This window comes from Aquarana catesbeiana, linkage group LG02 (genome assembly GCF_042186555.1).
Source record: "Aquarana catesbeiana isolate 2022-GZ linkage group LG02, ASM4218655v1, whole genome shotgun sequence".
Lineage (NCBI taxonomy): Eukaryota > Metazoa > Chordata > Amphibia > Anura > Ranidae > Aquarana > Aquarana catesbeiana.
In genome coordinates, this window is record NC_133325.1 from 384,750,794 (window position 1) to 384,775,034 (window position 24,241).

The 24,241-nt window shown below is 42.7% G+C and overlaps 1 protein-coding gene across 2 annotated transcripts in view; it reads right to left on the reverse strand.

Annotated features, from left to right (window-relative positions):
- Positions 1–24,241, reverse strand: part of LOC141129926 (uncharacterized) — a 207,078-nt gene that overhangs the window by 156,740 nt on the left and 26,097 nt on the right. For both annotated transcript variants that reach the window (XM_073617955.1, XM_073617956.1), the window contains one exon: positions 112–201. In XM_073617955.1, coding sequence (XP_073474056.1) covers positions 112–201 — 90 coding nt within the window. The remainder of the gene's footprint in view (positions 1–111; positions 202–24,241) is intronic.

A 24,241-nucleotide genomic window follows, 5' to 3' on the forward strand; every position in this document is an offset into this window, starting at 1 on the left:
ATAGTTAACGGTACTTGAGAGCTGGAGTTTAGAAACAATTTTTTTTTTTTTTTTTTATACAATCAAAGCAATGTGGGTGGTTGACTATATTAAGATTTTCATTAATGTTACCTTTTCTTGAGAATTCTCAACAGACAATTCAAGTTCTGGTGTAAAATAACTGGTCTCTGAGCTGTCATCTGTATCCTTAAATGTATCCTGCTACAAAAATAATTTACAAGATAATGAATTTTGCATAAATCTTGATTGCGTGCAATAGTAGAAAAGATTTTACAATTCTGATACTCTATATATTTTAAATACACTTAAATACACTTCATAGATTAAAAAATTAACCCAAAACTATTTGAGAAAGTAAATGTGAAGGTGTGTGCAGCATTTGGAGGTCTCTTTTTATCATGTTGGGAGAGGAGTTGTGCTAAAATGGGACATACAAAACACCCAAGCACACAAAGCCGAAGACAAAAAACTCTGTTACACATTACAAGACAAGTTTCTGTGCATTTTTAACCAATTTCTGTTTTAGTTTTCATGTTAATAATAGTCAACACTTGTTCAAAAGAAAGGTGTAAGAAAACGGATTACAGGTATGGAAATGTGACAGAAAAACAGGCCTATTTTGTCAATATCAAACAGAGAAAATAGGATTTATGTACTCACTGTAGCATATTTTCTTTGGGGTTCATTAAGGGACAAAGGAAGTCAATAGGTTTCAGGTTATATTGCCTCCTACAGGTGGATTGAACACTGGCAAACAAAAAAAATCTTAACCCCTCCTACTACTAGTATGCCTCAATTGTGTAAAGCAGTACCATGAGCATGACGATGAATACAGAGGAATGGGACACATGTGCTTTAATGGACTTCAAGAAAAGGATTTAAGCCAAGTAAAAAAGTCCTATTTTCTTTCTTGTGCATTGAGAGACACAGGAAGTTATTAATGGTTGAGACATCCAAAAGAAGTCTAACTGAGAGGTAGGCAGCAGCATACAAAATGCCAACAGTGTCACTAACAACAACAGAAATGGGGACTGCCTGCAGCTCAAAGAAGGAACCTCTGAAGGATCTTATGCCTGAAATTGGAATCAGACGAGGCCCCAACATAAACGTAGTAGAATGAAGAAAACATGTGAACAGAAGATCAGGTGGCAACCTTGCAATCTGGGAGACAGTAGCCTGTAAAGAGCCCAAGAGTCACTCAAAGATCTAGTAAATTGTCCTTTTACAGGAAAAGGTGAGACCTTTGCTTAAGCCTATGAGCTTCGATAATGTTCTGTCTAAGCCATTGGGAAATGGTAGAACAAGAAACTGGTTCACCTTTACCAGGACCATCTGGAATGGCAAAGGGAGAGTCAGTCTTTCTGAAGGAAGCAGTGACTGAGACAAAAACGTAGACTCGCACTGCCCAAACCACATTCAGACAATGGAGGAATTCATCTAGGTATCCCACAACTGGAATGCCCTGAGAACATAGCAAGGCTAGTATTGGGGCAAGAACCTTGGTGATCTTGGTGAAGAGTGGCAGGGACCCAAACTGAAAGTGCAAAGGGCCCACAAGAAAGCATAGATATCACTTGTGCGCTGGAAGGATGGAGACATGTAGGTACATGTCCCTGATGTCCACAGATGCCACAAAATCTCCTTTGTCAAGGGAGGCAATAACAGACCCAGTGGATTCCATTCTTCTGAGCTTGAATAAACACATTTAGAGCTTTCAGATGTGAGATGCGGTGGATGCCTTGTTTGGGTTCAAGAACCAAGAAGAGGTTGGAATAATACCCCTGCAACTGTTCTGCCACAAAAACTGGGGCAATGACACTCAGTTCCAAAAGACCCGCTAAAGCTGCCTGGAGATCTGCTAATCACAAACATCTGAAATGCAGGCTCTCCAGGTGTCGGCAAAGACTAAAAGATGTCCTCCCACTTTGAAAAGCACCTTCATGCAGAAAAATTGTCTGAAGGTTTCATAGACTTGGAACTCCAAGTCGTGTGAGTTTACTAAGAGCCAGGTGTGGATGTGGATTTTAAACTTTGCCAGACGTAGGCTTCTTTGGCTGAAGAATATGGGTGCTTTTGCAGTCTGTGGCATCCTTGATAGCATGAAAAGTAGACCCCAAGAGACTTTCTCCCTTTAAGACCATGTTGAGCAAGGGTTTTTTGGACACAAATTTCATAGTCCAACACTTCAGCAAAAGTGGCCTCTGCATGTGGGCTAACAGGAGACTCACCAGAAATACACAAGTGGACACTAGTGGAAATAACATGGGCAGGTTCTCCAGCTTCAAAGTGGTGCATACTACGTCAATAACACTGAAACAGTCATTTAGTATGGGAAAAATGGCAGGAGATTGAGACTCCAAGGAAAAATTCAGTTAGAAGGGACTGGAAAGCCTAAGAATCAGTCTCAATGGCTGATGGCGGGGAGGCTGTTAAAGCCACAGGTAGATCTGATACAATATCTGCAAAAGAATGCAATGCGTGGGAGCACACTTCTGGCTTCTGAGTTCAGAATCAGCAAACATTTGTTTTATTTGGCCTATAAAAGGCATGTATGACTGAAGTAAAAACCTTCTTAGGCTTCATGTACACAACAGCTCCTAAACTTGAGTTTAGGAGCTTTTGACGTTTTTTTGCCAAAGCTCCTAAACTCAACTCCATAAAAGCCATGTGCACATAGGCTTTTAGCAGCGTTTAGGAGCTGCTGCGGTTAGGGGAGATTCAACCTCCCTCTCCTGAACACGGAAGAATCGTACTCAGAATAGGAACATTTTGACCACTGGCTACAGGAAGCTGTGGCCATGGTACATCATGGCAAACTTTACATGAAACCTAAGACAGAGCAGAGAAGGCAGTCCATCCAACCAGAGCTAGGAAAGACTCCAAAAATGGTATAAACTCCTGGAGTAGACATTGACTACATCAGCAGATATGATGAAAACATCAGCAGATATGATGAAAGCAGCACCAGAGCTGTTATTGGAGTGTAGAGTAGTGGGTGCACCAAGAACAGCGGGACTGTCCCCTCTGTGTCTAGAATCATACATGTTGCCAGCGCATGGTGGTGAAGCAACATAGTTTAGGTCACGAGACAAGGCCTTGGTTGCTTACAGAACTGGTAACAGATTCATGGTAACAAATGTAAAGTCTAATAGCTAGAAGTAACCAAGTCACAGTTGGCATGCAGCAGAAATGGACTGAAAACCAGGGTGCCATGTTGTTCTCTGCAAAGCAGGAGTAGCAGTGGGGAGATGCATCTTCAGTTCTAAATAGTGTAAAAGAGAGCACAGCATGTGCAACACTTCTCCTAACCTCTTCTGCAGTGAAACCGGTGGAGTGCAGGAAATTCAGGGTGCCCAGTGGTGGAACAATGAGGTAGCTCCCAGTGCTCAGTCTGACTGGCCTACTCACAGAGCAAGTCTTCAAAGCAGGACAAGTGCAGATGCAATGGCAATGACTCTAGACCTGAAAACCACTCTGCAGCTATCTTGTTACCAGAACAAGATCTGGAAATCGCCTAACGCAGAACCTAGTCCCTGAAGGTCACTTCCAGGATAGCCCCACAACATCTGATCCAGCAAGGTCTAGGTACAGCACTTCAAAGCTAGGCTGAGGAAAGGCCTATGTAGCAATTAATCTTAAAGGAGAAAGAAAATGCAAGCAAAAAAATTAGTTAGACATTTTCTAGCAAAGCTGAAGAAAAGACTTCCATCCTACTAGAACACTAGCAAAAAACTGAGGCAACCTGATAATTATTTGATCCTCTGCAGATTTTGCAAGTTTGCCCACTTACAAAAAAATAAAGGGTCTATAATTTTTATCATATGTGTATTTTAAATGATAGAGACAGAATATGAACCAAAAATCCAGAAAAAACACGATACAAATGTTATAAATTGAGTTGCAGTTCAGTGAGTAAAATAAGTACTGTATTTATCAGCATATAACACAAACTTTTACCCCTGATAAATGGAGTGCAAATAATGCGTGGTTTTTATACGCCAATATGTTTTTTAAAAAGCCAATTGGGGGAGGGCGACAATCTCCCATAACTCCTGAATGTCAGGTCACCTAAGACCAGGTGACAGATGCACTTTGTAGGAGTCGGAAGTGCACTGCTAAGGTGGTGGACCCTAGGACTGACTGCTGCGGATTGAACCCTGGAAGGTTCAGGAAGCAGGTCTACAGGATAACTAACATGGATCCCAGTGGGATCTAGAGCATAGATTCCCCAGGGCGCAGAGTCTAAGAGCCAGCGGGTGTTCACCAGAGCCTCTAATGGTGAGGATGGACTGCGCTGCAGTCTGGCTCCAGGTCGCGGCCCCCAGGGTCTCGCAGCTCACGCTCACCGTAGACTACAGGAGAAGAGGAAGGAGGCACCAAGCTGGAACGGCAGGGAAGTTAGGGGTAAGCCAAAGGTCAGGCCGACTAGCAGACAAGGAGAATCATAACACAACACACAAGCAGACAGGGGGAGTCGAGAACAGGCCAAAGTCGGTAACAGGAATCAGACGTAGGAAACACAGCAAGTACACATGGAGGCTAACACACAATGGTTGATCAGCACTGCTGACTTGCAGTGCACAGGTTATATAGGGTTCCCTGATAGGACCTTGGGTGGGGCCATGCTAGTGGAGAGGTTATAAAACCAGTCAGGTGAGGGTCAGCTGGTCTCTAGAGATGAACACATGGAGACAGGTAAGCTGACAGAAACTCTATTGCATAACCATGACACTGAATTAACCGGGACCTTGCTTGCCAGTGAATCGAGGCTGAATCCTCTTGAAGCGATGACTCGCCCAGGAGGTGCGCGCTAGTGTGGGCACTCCCGCCCCGCAGCTTGTGCTGGTGTCCCACGCGCTGTGATCTCAGCCCTGTATGGCAGCCGGGATCTCTCCCCGCTGGCTGCCTTTCTCACTGGCACAATACATTACAGACAGTTCAGATCCGACTGAACCCGTCCCCTCCCCCTCTTCGGCTCTGATGTATTCTATGTACACAGACAGAAGGAGGAGTCAGGGTGGAGGAGATTACTATACACACTATAGATGACACTAGCGGGGGGGGGTGTTTCCTGAAATTTCATTCTCAAAATTAAGGTTCGTCTGGAAAAAGATGCTTGCAGGGATTTGGGGGTGGGGGAGGGTAGGTAAGAAGATAATTGCGGTTGTTGCAACTTTTTATGTCAGACGCTATTTGCGCAGCACTTTTTAAACGCCTTTTTTTGGGAAAAAACTTCTTTCACGAATTATAAAAAAATAAAACACTAAAGTTAGCTAGCCCAAATTTTTTTTATAATGTGAAAGATGATGTTAAGCCGAGTAAATAGATACCTAACCTGTCACGCTTTAAATTTGTGCACGCTCGTGGAATGGCGCCAAACTTCGGTACTTAAAAATCTCCATAGGCAATGCTTTAAAAATTACAGGTTACCTGTTTACAATTACAGAGGAGATCTTGGGATGGAATTGTTGCTCACGCTCTAACTTTTGCGGCGATACCTCACGCCTTTTATATATGTGGGCGCGATGTACGTAAGTGTTCGCTTCTGCGTGTGAGCACGCGGGGATGGGGTCACTTTAATATTTTTTTGCACTTTACCTTTCAAATGTATTTTTTTTATCACTTTTATTCCTATTACAAGGAATGTAAATATCCCTTGTAAAAAGAATAGTGCGTGACAGGACCTCTTTATGGGGAGATCTGGGGTCAATAAGACACCAAATCTCTCCTCCAGGCTGGAAAGCCTGAGATAAAAAAAAAAAAACAAACAAAAGACGGCAGTGTTCACAACTGCCAGGCCGGAAGTGACGATATAACGTCACGCCTGGGCCTCTGAGAGTCATAGAGACTCAGTATTCTCTATGGTGGACTTCCCCCGCTGACGGATTCCTTCTCGGGCTCGCTGAGCGCATGGGCAAGCCGGTAGAAGCAACTGAGGGCAGTGGGGGGGTTTAGGACACTGACGTCCCCTCCCGCCGCCTGTAAGAACAATCAAGCTGCTGAACAGCCTCTATTGATTGTTCTTACTGTGCAGGGAATCACCGGCAGAAAAAAATGATGCAGCTGCAAGTATCATTCAGATATCCCCACTCAAAGCCCAGGACGTCATATGACATACTGCGGGTGGGAAGTGGTTAAGGTCTGGAGACTGGCTAGGACACTCCATGACCTTAATGTGCTTTTTCTTGAGCTGCTCTTTTGTTGCCTTGGCGGTATGTTTTGGGTCATTGTCATGCTGGAAGACCCATCCACAACCCATCTTCAGTGTTCTGGCTGAGGGAAAAAGATTCTCATCCAAAATTTTACAATACATGGCTCTGTCATGTGGCAAAGTCGGCCTGTACCTTTAGCAGAGAAACTGCCACAAAGCATGTTTCCATGTATGGTGTTCTTAGAGTCATAGTCAGCATTTTCGAGTTAATGCCAAAGAGCTAAATTTTGATCTCATCTGACCACAGCACTTTCTCCCAATCCTTCTCTGAATTATTTAGATGTTCATTGGCAAAATTCAGATGGGCCTGTACATGTGCCTTGTTGAGGAAGGGGACCTTGTGGGCGCTGCGGGATTTCAATCCATGGTGGCGTATTATGTTACCAGTTTGGTGATTGTGGTCCCAACTGCCTTAAGATTATTCACAAGCTCCTCCCGTGTAGCTCTGGGCTGATCCCTCACTTTTCTCATGATCATCCTTACCCCATGATGCGAAACCTTGTATGTAGCTCCAGACAGAGGGCCATTGATGGTTATTTTGTATTTCTTCTATTTGCGAATAATCGCTCCAACAGTTGTCTCCTTCTCACCAAGCTTCTTGCTGATGGTCTTGTAGCCCATTTCAGCCTTGTGCAGGTCTACGATCTTGTTCCTGACGTCCTTTGACAGCCCCTTGGCCTTGTCCATGATGGTGAGGTTTGAATGGAAGAAAGAGATTCTGTGGACAGGTGTCTTTTATACACATAACGAGTTGTCGTTAGGAGCACCTTCTTAATTTGACAGGACTAATCTGTGTACCACGCACATACTCTAGCCAATCTGTGGGAGTCAGAATTATTGTTGGTTGGCAATGGATCAAATACTTATTTTACTCACTGAACTGTAACTCAATTTATAACATTTGTGTCGTGTTTTTTCTGGATTTTTGGTTGGTATTCTGTCTCTATCATTTAAAGTACACCTCTGATAAAAATTTTAGACTCTTCATTTCTTTGTAAGTGGGCAAATTTAAAAAATCTGCAGGGGATCAAATAATTATTTTCTCTACTGTATAATCCAACAGTTAACGGCTTCCTATGTCCCCCGATGGGGAAAGGAATGCACTTTAAGACACACACACACAAAAAAAATAAACTGAAATACTTCTAGATGATCCGCGTAATGCCGTGTACACACGATCGGAATTTCCATCAGAAAAAACTTGGATGGTTTTTCCGACTGAATTCCGCTCAAGCTTGCCTTGCATACACACGGTCACACCAAATTCCAACCGTCAAGAACGAGGTGACGTACAACACGTACAACGGGACTAGAAAACTGAAGTTCAATACCCAGCGCGCCACCCTTTGGGCTCCTTCTGCTAATCTCATGTTTACCTCGTGTTAGTAGAAGTTTGGTGAGAGACAATTCGCGCTTTTCAGTTTCGTGCTTTTTAGTCCGTTACTGCTCTTCAGTTTGTGCTTGTGGGCTTGTATCTGGTTTTCAGTGCGTGTAGTCAGTTCGTATCTGTTTGTAAGTGCGTTCTTGTTCGCTCGTTTCTGATTTTCAGCTCGCTCTTCTCAGGCCTTTCTGTTCTTCGGTGCATTCTGTTCATTCTGACCAGCCGACCATTTTGAAGCCATGTTGCAGTATGTACTCATCGTAGAGTTCGTGCTATGCGGGGGCTTGGTGTTGGGGTTCTTGCTTTGACTCAAGCCCAGTCCATGAACAGGGTGGGGAGGAGTTCATGGACCAAGAATTGGTTGCTCCAGCGTGACCAATTCTCTCATATGCCTTTGCTGTGTGAGATCCAGGAGAATAACCCTGATGATTTCAGGAATTTTCTCTGGATGACGGACCCCCTTTTTCACCCTCTGTTGGCTTTGCTGTCCCCTTAGATTACGAAGCAGGACACCTGCATGCGGCAAGCCATTACTCTGGAGCAGAGGCTAGTCGCCACGTTGCGGTACTTGGCGACGGGGAGACGTCTACAGGACCTCAAGTTCTCTACAGGCATCTCCCCCCAGGCTCTGGGGATCATTATTCCAGAGACCTGTTCTGCCATCATATAGGTCCTGCATTAGGGTAAGTTTTCTCCTTTAACATCACATTCTATGTATTTAATGTATGCTTTGTATTTCTTTCATCATTCCCAAATTACCATGATAGTAATATGCTGTGAATGTCCCCTTTGTCCTCATGCATGCTGTAAGCTTTTAATGCTCCTTTTTTGTCCTTCATGCATATTTGTCTTCACTAACCTCCCCAGCATGCTATCCTGGGCCCATATATACCTAGCCTAGTCACTTAACAATGTATTTTGTCAGCTCCATTGTAGTGCTTTACCCTAAAATGTGTCCAAATGTTATTGTTGTCCTTAAATTCAGGCAGCGTGCCAGAGTTTTTTTATTTGGGGTCCAAAACTCATTTATAACGCCCCCCCCCTAAAATGTTTCCAATGGGCCATTAGAGGGGGTGAGGAATCTGATAAGTGGACCTTATATTTTTGTCTTTAAATACTCCTTAAAATAAATGTTATACTGATGTTGGCCAAGAATATTTGTGTCTAATCTGCTTGCAATGTTATGTGCAAAGGTGCTAATAATTTTTTTCTTTGACTCCACAGTTTCCTTCAATGCCACAGGATTGGCGGACTGTGGCTTCCCAATTTGCTCATCGTTGGGACTTTCCCAACTGCGGAGGGGCAATCGATGGGAAGCATTTCCACATCATCCCACCACCCTACTCGGGGTCATACTATTTTAACTATTAGCGGTTTCATAGTATTGTGTTGATGGCGATGGGGTCGGCGATATACGAGTTTCTCTATGTGGACGTGGGGAAGAATGGCCGGATGTCGGATGGTGGAGTCTTTGCCCAGACCGAGTTCTACTGACGTCTCCAGAGTGGTGGCTTGGGATTGCCACCTGCAGAAGAGAATGTGGAAGGACTCCCATTTGTTTTTATCGCTGATGAAGCATTTGGTCTGAGTGATTTCCTGATGAGGCCATGGAGAATGCCTTTGGGATAATGGCCAGCCGGTTCTGCCTATTTCTTACGGCAATAAATATGGCGGAGTACAAACTTAACCACATAGTTCTAGCATGCTGCATACGTCACAACTTTTTGAAGAGAAATGCTCCGAATTATGTTGCCTCAGTTGGGCCTGAGGCCAGACTTCCAGAAAATACACTGACGGCCCTGGAAATGGGCCGTCCTGGCTTGTCCCCTCAAAGCGCCCGTGAAGTGCGTCAAAAATATGTTGATTATTTTATGGGTAGGGGGGCCATTGCTATGCCAGCAAATTTGTAATTTATTTTAGATAATAAAAAAATATTTGATCTGATCAAATCATGATTTTAATTTACTGCTTGTGTTTCTTTTAGCTGTCTCCTAGGTTCTCTTAGTGCACTTGTAGTGCCAAGTGTTTTTTCCATTATTAAATAACACCCATTGTTACTGTAAACACCAACTTAATACAAAAATGGTATTGAGCATTGAAAGAAGAAGCCACACATTGTAGGTTTTACTTTTACTTGTAAAACTTATTTTTTTTAAAAAAAACATCTTTTTTTTAAAGTTTAACCTTGAAAATATATTTTTAGTACATAAATAGGCATGTTTCAAAACATAACATACACAACTCAGGAACTTACAAAGTTCAACATTGAAAAACTGAAGGCAATATCAGACATTATAGTGTCAAAAATGTATTGATATTGCCTTCATCAAATGGGGTGATGTCCCCCTGTAAAAGCCAAATTTTGAAGATGCACACAAATTGGGAGTCAAACTGGGGATTTCCCTCCTGATCCCATGCTTAATGTCAACATGTGCTATCTCCCATCTTGGGGGATCAATGGACGTGTTTTGGGGGTGCAACCACTTCCTCTCACCTACTTGAGTTACGAGGAAGGGGTTGCACCCACAAAACTCGTACATTGATATCCCCTGATGGCAGATAGCACATGTTGACACACTGTGTGTATCGTCAAAACTTGGCTTTTAAAATGCGCCAAAAATTTGAAAAAAATGGTCCCCAAAAATAGAAAATGGTGTCATTTTGTTGTTCTTTAGATTCTTCCTAGTACATCAATCATGTTCTTCAGTTTTTGTTCTATGTCATTTGTTTTTTGCTTGATGAGGTCTAAATCCTGACTACAAAACATTATGTCCTGGATTAGCCTTTGTGCACTGTCACTCGTGAAATGAGGAGATTGTTCTTCCACAACATGCACATCACCTAAAAGAAAAAATACACACCATGTATTATAAATATGCAGGCATACATCTATTACCTGAATCTGTGGTGTCAGACACTCACCTGTTGTGGTGACAATCTCAACCACCTCTCCTTCCTCCACATCCTCAGGTTGTGGTGTCCTCTGTTCCCCTTCTTCAGGAGGTGGGGGTTTCCTGGTGTCCTCAGACGTCTGGAGTCTTTTCTCCCCTATGAGAATGAAACAAAAGGTATACTTAGCACACAGATATTTGAGGCCAGAAATAGGAATATGAAACATTGCTTGGAGGTGGGGTACAATTGTCTGTATTGGCAGAGTTCCAAGCTGAAGACATGATTTTTTCACTTACCAAAGCTGGAATACTTACCTTTTTTGGACACGTTTCACACATGGAGACACCCCAAGTATCCACTGGAGTACCTGTGTGGGACACCCTAAAAAGTTTGTTCTTGTGTCCCACACTAGTGCTCCTGAGTCCAGATGTGTAAAGAGCTGGTGAGTGTCCTCTCCTTACATTACACTGAATCAAGTTTGCAATTCATTCTAGTTTCAAACACATCTAGACAACAATGTCCTAAACTTCTTTTAATACAACCCTGTATCCCTGTATCTGCCCAAAACATTGTATTTAGTTGGCAAATGAACAATGTTTCCTACGACCGATTACTGTGCCCATTAACATGAAAGTAGCCATTTTAAACTGTACAACAATAAAGAAAAGTACATGGAGCAGCATGCAAGTAATACTAATAATAGGAACACACGAGAAGTACTTACTTTTTAGAAGCACTTTCTTGATCCTTCTGCACTGATCCTGCTCCCTCAATTTCAGATCTGACCAGTGTTTCCTCAATTGCTCCTTGGATCGTCGTACCCCAAAATTCCTGTGCAGACTCTTCACAACTTTAGTCATGATCTTGGCCTTTCTCACATTTGGGTTTAGGTACAGTCCATACTTCCCGTCATAGTCGGCCCTCTTCAAGATGTCCACCATCTCTACAAAGGCCATATTTCAGGCCTTAAATCTCCCGTGCGATCAGGACGTTTCGGGCTCTGGGCTTTCCTCCTCGTTACTGCTATTACGCACCTGCTGTGTCTCCACCATGTTCCTCTCCCACTGCAATGAAAGAGAAGGGGCAGGGAATATTCGAGAAAAAACGTCAGGGGCGGGCAATGCGGGCGGAGTTTCACGCACGCGCAGTGCATATAAAGCTAACACGCGTGTGTCGTACGTACGATCTGTGAGTGGAGGAAGCGCCGAACGTTAAAACGAAGGCAACATTTTAACTTGGGGCATCAGTGGCCTATACTGATTCGAGATTGAGGCTTATATTGGGATAAGATTAGGAGAGTTTAGCCTGATATGAGTGTTTTTGTCTTTCAGCAAATATGAAACAATTCAAAGACCCTGAATTCATGGGCCAGTTCATAGACAGATACAGGGATATGAGGTTAAAAACCCCTTATATCGAAATAAACCAGCTAGGAAGGCATCGCTGGAGAAACTGCTGCAATTTGTGAAGACGCAGGTCCCCGACGCAGACATCGAGTTTGTGGATAAGAAAATTGGTAGCTTGAGAAGTATGTATAGGAAGGAGCTTAATAAGGTCCAGGCTTCCATGAAATCAGGAGCAGCAGCAAAGGATGTGTATGTACCCAGTCTGTGGTACTACTACAGGATGCGGTTTCTGGAAGACCAGATTGAAGCCACGGAATCACTTTCTACACTTCCATTCACCCTTCCCTCAAACCCAGCTGAGGCTTCCGGGGATCCTGGGCCTTTCATTCTGGAAGAAGTTGAGGAGCCCAGCTGGAGCCAGGTATAGTATTTTTGAACATATTTATTGTCTGAAAATTATTGTTGTTAACTAGATGTTATTATTGATAACAAATGACTGATTGAACAAAAAGTGTTTTACATATCAATAGACAGTAGGGGCCAAAAATGATTGGGACAAGAATGAAAAATGCTGGGCTCAGAATGATAGTCTTTTCTATTTATTAACATTCAATTTGCAACAGTCATGAGCTGAAAATTGTGTGCGATTGATGAACCAAAAACTAAAACTATGTCCCTTTTTCATACACAGGAAGACTTCAGCCAGGACGAGGCTCTGGAATGTGGCAGCCAGGAGGAGGCGGGGGTGTCAGCCAGGAGGTGGCCAGGCCCAATAGCCTTACCCAATCCCAGGTGCCTTCCCTCCGCCTTACAACAAAAAGGACCAGGAAGGGGAGTAACGTGGAGGAGGCAGCACTGGGCCTCATTAAGGATGCTAATGCGATCCTGAAAACACCCCCTGATGCTGAAGAGGCCTATGGCTGCTATGTAGCTGCAAAATTCCAGCAAATAGAGGAGGGCTAACGCGTCATGTGTGAGAATATTATTTTTCAGACCCTTCAGAAGGGGTTGAGGGGCCAAATTAGTGAGAACATGCACTTATGTGTGCTCGCCCATCCTCCTCCTGCCACAAGTCCACCTCCAGAGCCACAGCCTCCAAGGAAGGCTGCAGGGAAGGCTACAGGGAAGACAAGAAAGTGATGGCCCTGGGTTCAGTCTGGTCTGACAGAAGACGCAGGCTGTGGTAGTACCACAGCCTGGGGACATATATGTTATCTGCTGCTGTTCATGATCTCTGGGAGTCCTGGACCAGATTGTGCTCCCTATTATATGGACTTCACAGGCTACCAATTTTTAGTTACAAAAAAGTTGATGTGTACCCTGGGGTACAAAGGCTTCACAAATTCAAGCAGTTTCTCCAGCGTTGCCTTCCTCTTTATTTTATTATCAGCCAGAATAAACGTAGATTTTTTTATATGAAGATAATTGCCTATGAGTTCAAAAGGACAGTTTGTGAGTGGGCAGGTACATTTCAAAAATACAATGTCAAAATAACAAGGGACAACAACCAACCTCCTTGAGCTTTAAAAATATAAGATAATAATGTTGTTGTGGAAACTTGACACACACAAAAAAAATATGGAGATCACTAGAAAATAATTTAAAAATAATCAAAAAAACCAGGAGATCTTGAGTAAAAAAAAAAAAAAAAAAAAAAAAAGATGACTCTAAAAAATAATTCTAAACACTATTATGGAGATCTGGCTTTAAAAACAAAAAGATTATTCAGGAGATCAGGAGAAATAATGAAGAAGTTTGTGAGAACTCTGTGTGAATATCAGCAGCAAAACAAATTCATTCTTCTAGCATTATAAAGAACAAAAGAATGCGCTGCATTAAAAAACCCAAAAATTTACAGCATGACAAATGTGCTATCTCCATTACGAACGCTCGTTTTACCAGAAAGAGCGTTTCAGTCTCGTACTTGATTCTGAGCATGCGTGATTTTTTGCGCGTCCGAACTGCATACAGACAATCACATTTTCGGATAGGAACTTTTCCCGACTGAAAAATAGAGGACATGCTCTCAATCTTTTGCTAGCTGGAATTCCGCCAGCAAAAGACTGATGGAGAATACACACGGTTACATTTTCTGACAAAAAGCTCTCATCTGAGTTTTGCTGGTGGCATTTCCGATCGTGGTTTGGAGCAGGTACCTTGCTTTGCCTAGGCAATCCGAGCGGAAGTTCTCCTCCGCGAACTGTCACAGCCAGGTGCCTACAGTTAAGATGTTGGCACCAGAGAATGAAGAGGGATGGAGAAAACAGCTTGGGTGAGCACATCACTAGATCCTGTGATAGGTGAGTGTTTATTAAAAGTCAGCAGCTACAGTCCTCTTTAAGCATAAAGGTCCACCCTTTCCTGTCAAGGCACACTTTACTAGATCTGTTAGTGCCTCCGGGTGCTCTTCAGTATCAGACTACTGTCTCCCAGATTTGCAAGGCTGCCAACTGGTCTTCTGCTCACATATTTTCCAAGTTTTTACAGGTGGATGTTCAGGCCTCATCTGATGCCAGTTTTCGATGTAAAGTTTTTCAGATGGCTCTTTGAGCTGCAGGCAGTCCATAATTTTCTGTTTTCTTGAGCATGCCAGCGATTGCTTGCTTTGTTGTCCACCCCTCACTTGGGCAGCTTTTGGATGTCCTCAAGGTTTAAGACTTTCTGTGTCCCTCCAGCGATAAGAAAGAAAATGTTCTCAACCATGAAACCTTTCTCTTGGAGTCTATTTCCACCTCTCTGTGTTTATGATCATTCTCTCAGTGCTGCTTTACTACAAAGTTGAGGCATGTTGGTTGTGGGGGGGGGGGGGGGGGGGTTATTATATTACGGTCTCCCAGATTTGCAAGGCTGTCACCTGGCTTCTGTGCACACACTTCTAACAGGTGGCTGCCCAGGCCTCATCTGATGCCAGCTTCAGGCATAAGATCTTTCAGCTAGTTTTTTGAGCTGCAGGCAGTCCCCCATAACTAACAGTGTGCCTATAAGTTTTTGTTTACTACTGCCTTTCACTGCTTTGGGACATCTCGACAGTTAATCACTTTCTGTGTTCCTCAATAGACCCTAAAATCCTTTTTTGGAGTCCACTGGGGGACACAGGTCCCACCCCTCTATTTTTATGATCAAGCTTTTGGTACTGATTTGGTAACACACTGAGGCATGCTGGTATTATCCTGTTTTGGCTTACAGCAAGGGTAGGCAACCTTTGAGAGGTGAGATCTACCATGACAACATGAAACAGAGCAAAGATCATTGGGATGCCATGCCCCCTTTTTTGTTAAGGAGTTACCTAGCAAGCCACCAGAGGTCAGTAGTGGGTAGGGCAGTATACAGAGTTTAGTAGTAGGTAGGGCAGTATACAGAGATAAGTTAGATGTATAGCAGCGTACAGAGGTCAGCAGGATGTAGAGCAGTGTACAGGGATCAGTAGGGCAGAAAACAAGGGTGAGCAGGACAGAAAACAGGGTGTCAAAAGGGTACAAGAGGTCAAAAGGGCAAAGGACAGGGGGACAGCAAGGCAGTGTAAAGGGGGGGGGGTCAGGAAGGCATAGTAGTGGGCTCAGGAGGGCCTGGTACAGGGGGGGGGGGGTCAGAAGATCCTGGTATAGGCGGGTCTGAAGGACATGGTACAGCACAGGGGGGTTAGGAGGGCATACTGCAGGCGGGTTTGTATGATATGGGGGTATGATACTGGGGTGGGGATCAGGAAGACACACCACAGGGGGGTCTAGAGGAAAAACTATAGGGGGGTCTGGAACTGGGGGATCAGGAGGACTAGGGGGTCTGTAGGGCAAAACGGGTGACGCTCGTGGAATCATTGCATACTTACCTACATGTTACAAGTTCATTTATCCAGAATTTTTTAAAGGTAAACCCCTTTTGTTACAATATACCAAACGGTATTCCACTATGTGCAGTTCTCTTTTTTTCATGTACATCATGGATCATTGCACCATTTGATGCAGTTCATTGCAAGTTTTGGAGTCTGTGGGGGTGATTTACTAAGAAGAAGGCACTGCACCAGTTCATACATTAATTGGTGCGCCGAAAAAGTAATTAACTGAACGTGCGAACCGCCGCACATTGAAGCCCAAATAGCGATAATAAATATCCACATATGTAAACTGCAACTGTCGCTAGGGTAACTGCAGTTTTCTCATTGATAATATCGCACGCCCAATACAATTGGTTAATTTCATCTCATGGATGTGTCTAGTTAGGCAATCTCAACCTATCACTTCTAATATATCTTTGAAATGTGTTTTTTTCTTTTTTTACCCAAATCTTTCAATACATTACAAAGAACAAAGAAGAGTTTCTAAACCCAATAAATTTATATTTTCAGGTCTTGATCTTTAAGAGTGACCATACACTGCAATCAGTTAGATCTTAAATAAATCAGATTTAGTGCAAGAGCCTGTTTGATTTCCTATAATTTGAATTAATTGTTCAAGCGCGTCTTCCTATTACCTATTTTGCCTAAATTTCGAGTTGTACAGAGATTGGCCAATCAGATTGCATAGTGCATGACCATCTTAAGTGCCAAATTTGGAATGTAGATGTGCCATGACCCACTTGTATTTTCCAAATGATATTTTTTGGGCATTATACAAGGCACATGAAAAACCACCTTTTTTCAAGACATGCTAGAGTGATCAGGAATCTTCAAACTATGGCTCTCCAGCTGTTGCAGAACTACACATCCCATGAGGCATTGTAAAACTCTGACATTCACAGACATGACTAGGCATGATTGGAATTGTAGTCCCTGAACAACTGGAGGGCCGCAGTTTGAAGACCCCTGTGCTAGACCATTATTATGCCTCCAGAATTGGGAGTGTGGCATCTACCCAACTTCTCTCTGCTGGTGGATACAAGAACCTACATCTATAGATATATATAGCTATATCTATATATACACACACACTGAAGTAGGAAACAATATACATTGGCCCAGAAGTGAATATGTACACAGGAAGTAGGTGTGTGTTTTGAGGCCAAATCATTTAGACATACACACATGACCCACATAAACACCACCCCATATAAAAATAAATTAAAAATGATCTTAATTTGCAAATAAGGATCATCTCTTCCTCTGAGAACAGTGAGCGGGGAATGGTGGTAGGGAGAAATTAGCAGCAGTACAAGCAACTTCCTGGAAAAGCGGGATGTCATTCCTGTGTACTGGCCACCGTTTCCAGGTACCAGATATGTGCCATGGGTACATACCTCCGCGCACACAGCAGTTGCGCATCTTACATACACAGCGGTCACGCATCTAGATGCATTTGGCGCATCTAGCTGCAGGAACACAATTTTTATGGAAATTAATAGTTAAACAGATGCAGATTTCCAGGACTGCACTAACAAATATTTATAGCGAAAGGCAACTGGTGTTTTCTACTAAACAAGGTCTAAATGGGCCACTGACATACATCACAGTTGAACTTAGGAATGTGTCTTTGCAAAGTTAAACTAAATGAAACCCTTTCTTATTTTTGCTTGGGGATAGAGTGCAGAGGGATTAGAAGTCTTGTCAGTTTTTGGGGATGTGCACCAAATTTTGCCAGTTTCTCCTGCAAATTTATTCACTTCCTGTCACATAGCCGAACAGGAAGTGAAGGTAAAACTCCACCAATGTCTTTCCATGGGGACACACAGGTCAATCTAAATAGTTTCCCCATTAGGTAAATTGCACTCTAGCATTTTGCTGTGTACACCCCAAATGATTAGGTATCTTGGACTTTGGGGTTTATTTACTAAAGGCAAATCCACTTTGCACTACAAGTGCACTTGGAACTGCAGTTGCTGGAGATCCAAAGGGGACATGCAATGAAAATAAAAAACAGCATCTTTGCTTCTACATGATTGGATGATAAAATCACCAGTGCTTTCCCTCAGATTTACAGCGAGTACACATGTATTGCAGTGGATCTGCCTTTAATAAAACCCCAAAATACCTAATAATGTTGGGTGTACATAAAGTGCTAGAGTGCAATTTGCCTAATGGGGACACTAGTTAGATTGACCTGTGTGTCCCCAAGGAAAGACATTGGTAGGGTTTTACCCTCACTTCCTGTTTGGCTATGTGACAGGAAGTGAAGCCAATTTTCAGAAAAGGGACACAAAGCCCAACCTAAAAAAGACAAGCAGGGGTTCTAACACTCACTTGGTTTCCCTCAAATGCCCACAATTAGAATAGGATTGTCTTGAGCTAGATTTTAGCTCGGTGATCTAAATCAGTGGTTCTCAACCCTGTCCTCAAGTACCCCCAAGAGGCCATGTTTGCAGGTTTTCCTTCATCTTGCACAGGTGCTTTAAATCACAGTCAATGGCTTGGTATTTTGGACAGCTATTTTAGCTAAAATAAATTCCCAAAACATGTCCTGTCGATGGTACCTGATGACTGAGGCTGAGAACCACTGCGCTAAAATAGAAAATTGAATACTTACCTCTCTGTAATTTTACTTTCCTGGTGCCTATCCATGGCAGTATACACACAATCCATGCATATGCTACTATGAAGGCACAAGGAAAGTAGCTTTTAGACAAATCAAACCTTTTTTGTTTTGCCATGCCAATCAGCCTAGTTAAGCTTCAGCCTACAAACAACACAGATTGACAACATCAAAAATATTTCAGTGAAAAATACCCCCCCCCCCACCAAAAAAAGAAAAAATACTTGCTCTAACACATCTGTTTTGCAAAGACATAAACAAAATACAAAAAGAAAATACATGTGTTACAAACTCTATAAAAACACCCAAATGTACTCTCTTGACTGAGAGAGACAGAGAGACACACTCTGAGCATGCCCAGAAAATCCAAGCGCTGTTCACATACAAAAAGCACAAAAAAACAAAGTCCCTGAGCATGCCCAGACCAACACAAATGCATTTCACACACCAAAAGCCACAGCAAAAAAAACAAAGTCCCTGAGCATGCCCAGAACAACCCAAATGCAGCTAGCAAAAATAAGCCACCCCCCTGTCCAAAATCAAGCACATCATCCAGCATGCTACAAAATTACAGATACAGGGACAAACACCCCCTGGTCCAGGGGGGCAAACAATGAGCCTAACATGGGCAAAAGTTATACAACAAATACCATTGCAGTCTATGAGAACTGACTTGTTAATTTTGTTAGTCCCCACTTAGCTGGCTTATACTCTAGTTATTGGCCTTAAAATGGGTGGGGGGGCAGGTACCACCCTGAGGGACATATATCAATGTCACCAATTTGGACAAACCCAAAAACGAAACAAGAAGTGTCTTTAAAAATGCAAAATTGCTTAAAAGCTAGTAACTTGGGGGGGGGGGGGGGCTTACTCTGCCTGTAAAGTGGTGCATCTGTAGCATATATGCACAATGCTGCTTCAAAGATGTACGGCTTTAGTGAAAACTTACAAATCTATATTGCAGCTGCAAGATTTTAACCCAAAACAAAAAATAGCCTGCCCCCAATACATACAAGGCCATTTGGGTCTGTTAAGGCTTGAAATGAGAACCTCCACGTGAAAAATACCACCCCAAACTAAAATAATATTGTGCCCCTCCCACACACTAACAAAGCCCTAGCCAAACACACAGCAAGCCAGCCCATGAAAGGGGTGGATGCTTGGGGTCAGGAGGGGCTTGGGCACCCCAAAAGTCAACCACCTTGTTCTCATATTCAGGGGGACAAGGGCTTCTTCCACACGACCCTAGGCTGGGGTTGTGGGGGGCTCCAGGCAGGCGGCTTTACGAAATGTGGAAAACCCCTTTAAACTAGTGGATACAAGGTGCTTTGTGGTTGGTATTGGGCTGAGCCCAACATGCCCCAAAGGCAGCCAGCTATGTTGAGTGCATGTGGCCTTGTATGGTCAGGAGGGGGTTTGGCAATCGTTCTTCTAGCCCCTTTCCTAGCTGGCCCTGTTGTATGTTCTGAAAAAGGATGTGGTTTGGATTGGTGAAGGCAGGTCACAGCCTTTTGAGAACAGAGTGGAGTGTGGAGTTCCCCTTTAAAAGCAAAAGTTAGCCCATGGAAATCCAAGGGGTTAGAGGGGGTAGACAAGAGCACTGGAGAATGGAGTGTGGAGTTCCCCTTTAAAAGCAAAAGCTAGCCCAAGGAAATCATATGCATTAGAGGGGGAAGGTTAAATGCCCTTTTAGGAGGAGCTAGAGGAGTGAGAGTCTTTTTACATAATTTTAACAAGGTGCATGTCACATGTTGGCAACGTAACATGCTAGCATGATCTGTGTGCAAATCTCCTTAAAAAAATACATAAAGGTGAACCAGCGTTAACAAAAAATTGTCAAGTTTAGAGGTGCGCCCATTCAACCCGTGCAATTGCATGTACGTTGCTTAACCTTTACTAAGATTTTGGCCACGCAGTGAACAAACGCATGTGAACGAGCATAACAGCCGCTTGCACATGCGCACTGCATACATTGATCTCACGCAGTTCTAAATGTACTTGCGGGCACAGCAGGCTTTCTCTGAAAAACTTACATTCTAATTCTATTTTGGACATATTTGTCACTTGGGCAGTTGTTACTAAACTTCCTCACATCACCCCATAATATTGGCACCTCCATCTTCAATAATGATTTGGAGATGCTGTGCGCCATGTCCATAGTGGCGCAAAGATAGCATTCTGGGGGTTCTGGGCTTCAGGAAAATGGCAGCCTCCAGCAAAAAGCAAGTTGTTATGGGTAAAGTTCCGCTTTAATGGACAAGAAAGAAATGCAGTCTAACCACTTACAGACCACCCGCTGCAGTTTTACGTTGGCTGTTTGAAGGAGGATATCGTTGTTATGGCAGCAGCTAGCTGCCATAACCCGGGTATCCTCCTTTTCAGCGAACAAGATACAGTAAAAGTGGTCTCTGTGCCAGATTCGCCGCGATACGGTGCCCTCCGCCGCTTACCGGACCCGCCGGCAGCGGCGATCGCGTCTTGTCACTTGCTGTGCATGGAGACGGGGGAGGGGAAGATGGCCCCCACCCGTCTCCATGAAACTGCAGGGCGGAAGCGACGTCAAAACTTCACTTCCGACCCATAGCTCCTAAAGGGCCATTTTTTCAAATTATTTTTTTTAAATGACAATTTTTTTTAATTTATTTTTTTATTGCATTTTAGTGTAAATATGAGATCTGAGGTCTTTTTTGACCCCAGATCTCATATTTAAGAGGTCCTGTCATGCTTTTTTCTATTATAAGGGATGTTTACATTACTTGTAATAGGAATAAAAGTGAGTTTTTTTTTTTTTTTTAAACTGTGTAAAAATAAAAAATAAAATAAATAAGAAAAAATATTTTTTTTAACCACATACCGACCAGCCGCCGCAGTTGTACTGCGGCAGAATGGCACGGCTGGGCGAAACAACGTTATGTAACGACGCTTCGCCCTGTGGCCACTAGGGGGAGCGTGCAAACCGCCAGAGGCGCGCGTGCACCCCCCGCGCGTGCCAGGCAGTCTCGATCACCGCCGGGCTCCCGCGATCGCTCAGGGCACACGGAGAACCGGGATCTGTGTGTGTAAACACACAGTTTCTGGTTCTCTGAGGGGAGAACTGACAGATCCTCTGTTCATACAGAGTATGAACAGAAGATTTGTTAGTTTTCCTGCACAGCCCACATCCCCCTTCAGTCAGAACACTCCCTAGGACACACATTAACCCCTTCCCTGCCCCTAGTGTTAACCCCTTCACTGCCGGTGACATTTTTACAGTAATCAATGCATTTTTAATCGCACTGATTGCTGTATTAATGCCAATGGTCCCAAAAATGTGTCAAAATTGTCCGACGTGTCCGCCATAATGTCACAGTCGCGATAAAAATCGCTGATCGCCGCCATTACTAGTAAAAAAAATGTATTAATAAAAATGACATAAAACTATCCCCTATTTTGTAGACGCTATAACTTTTGCGCAAACAAATCAATATACGCTTATTGCGATTTGTTTTACCAAAAATATGTAGAAGAATACGTATCAGCCTAAACTGAGGAAAAAAAATGTTTTTTTATATATTTTTTGGGGATATTTATTATAGCAAAAAGTAAAAAATAATGCGTTTTTTTCAAAATTGTCGCTCTTTTTTTGTTTATAGCGCAAAAATAAAAACCGCAGAGGTGATCAAATACCACCAAAAGAAAGCTGTATTTGTGGGGAAAAAAGGACGTCGATTTTGTTTGGGAGCCACGTCACACAACCGCGCAAATGTCAGTTAAAGCGATGCAGTGCCGAATCGCAAAAAGTGCTCTGGTCTTTGGCCAGCCAAATGCCAAATGGTCTTGGGCTGAAGCAGTTAAATGCGCCCCGTCCCGACGAGCTTGCATGCAGAAGCGAACGCATACGTGAGTAGCGCCCGCATATGCAAACAGTGTTCAAACCACACATGTGAGGTATCACCGCGATTGGTAGAGCGGGAGCAATAATTCTAGCCCTAGACATCCTCTGTACCTCAAAACATGCAACCTGTAGAATTTTTCAACTGTCGCCTATGGAGATTTTTAAGGATAAAAGTTTGTCGCCATTCCACGAGCGGGTGCAATTTTGAAGCGTGACATGTTGGGTATTAGTTTACTCGGTGTAACATTATCTTTCACAATATAACAAAAAATTGGGCTAACTTTACTGTTGTTCAAACCACACATGTGAGGTATCACCGCGATCGGTAGAGCGGGAGCAATAATTCTAGCCCTAGACATCCTCTGTACCTCAAAACATGCAACCTGTAGAATTTTTCAAATGTCGCCTATGGAGATTTTTAAGGATAAAAGTTTGTCGCCATTCCACGAGCGGGTGCAATTTTGAAGCGTGACATGTTGGGTATTAGTTTACTCGGTGTAACATTATCTTTCACAATATAACAAAAAATTGGGCTAACTTTACTGTTGTCTTATTTTTTAATTCAAAAAAGTGTATTTTTTCCAAAAATAGTGCACTTGTAAGACCGCTGCGCAAATACGGTGTGACAGAAAGTATTGCAACGACCGCCATTTTATTCTCTAGGGTGTTAGAAAAAAAAAGTATAATCTTTGGGGGTTCTACGTAATTTTCTAGCAAAAAAAAAAAAAAATGTTTTTAAATTGTAAACAACAAATCTCATAAAGAGGCTCGGTCCTTAAATGGTTAAAGTGGAGCTAAACCCATCATTTTAATGGTTTCTCAAAACGGTTACATTCAAGGCATGTTGTGAATAAGAACCGTTACAGCTGCTTTTTCTCTCAACTGAAATGTCAAACGATGAAATTGCTGGGGCCAGAATTGATCACGTGTGCAGCACCATGGCAACTGCATATCAGACAGAGGCTAAGATGGCAGCTTTCTATTCTTTAAAGGATATGAGGGATTCATATTAAACTCAAAAACAAAAATGTAATATATTGCAGCTTACCAATCTTTAAATGTATTTTTAGGTTCTTTATTCCCTCTATTTTCAGTTGATAATCCTGTCAGTAACATACTCCCTGTCTTATGCAGCGTACACATGGGTGGACTTTTCGACCAGACTGGTCCGACAGTCTATCCGACGGACTTCCAACGGACTTTCCCAACGAACGGACTTGCCTACACACGATCACACCAAAGTCCGACGGATTCGTACGTGATGACGTACGACCAGACTAAAATAAGGAAGTTCATAGCCAGTAGCCAATAGCTGCACTAGTGTTGGTTTTTGAGAAGTAGTAAATCACCCTGCGCCATGGTATCTATCAAGCGAAATTAATGTAATACTAGTAAGGAGGTCCAGTAGGTGGATGCCACAGTTATCAAACATATATGGGAAAAGATGTATATATAAAAAATAAGAAGGTGTGTAAGAAAGATGTATACATAAAACATATATAAAAAAGTGTATAGGAAAGAAGAAGGAGAATTGATGCCTCTACATAATATTACCACCTAGGTGGAGTACACAATTGAATAATAAAGTGTAGAAATGGCGCTATTCTGCTCTTAATTAAGTATGATGAAAAGAAGTGCCTGGCAGTTTAATTGTACCTTTGGCTTGTTACTAGTCCTATAAAGAAATATTAAAATACCAAAAAAATTTTTATTATAAAAAAATTTAATGTTAAACCCAAATGAAAAGTAAGAGTGAAGCTGTTTCACAAAACAGGTGAATTGTGTGCAAATGGTACAATTAAATATTCCTAGTGACGTAAAATTGTGCAATAAACTAATAAAAACTGATGCAAAAAAACAGGTGCAAAAAACACACAACAAGATGGATATGGCGTGTTATACCCTCTGGTGGGTGTCAAAGAGATTTCTAAGTGGGGAACCAAAAATTAAAACCAAAATATATATATATAACAATCATGAAACAAAAAAAATAAAACAAAAGCGAGCTGGGAGTGTTGCACCCTCTGGGAATGGAGGATGTCAAGAAAAAAATCTTAGTGCAAACAAAATGATATGTGT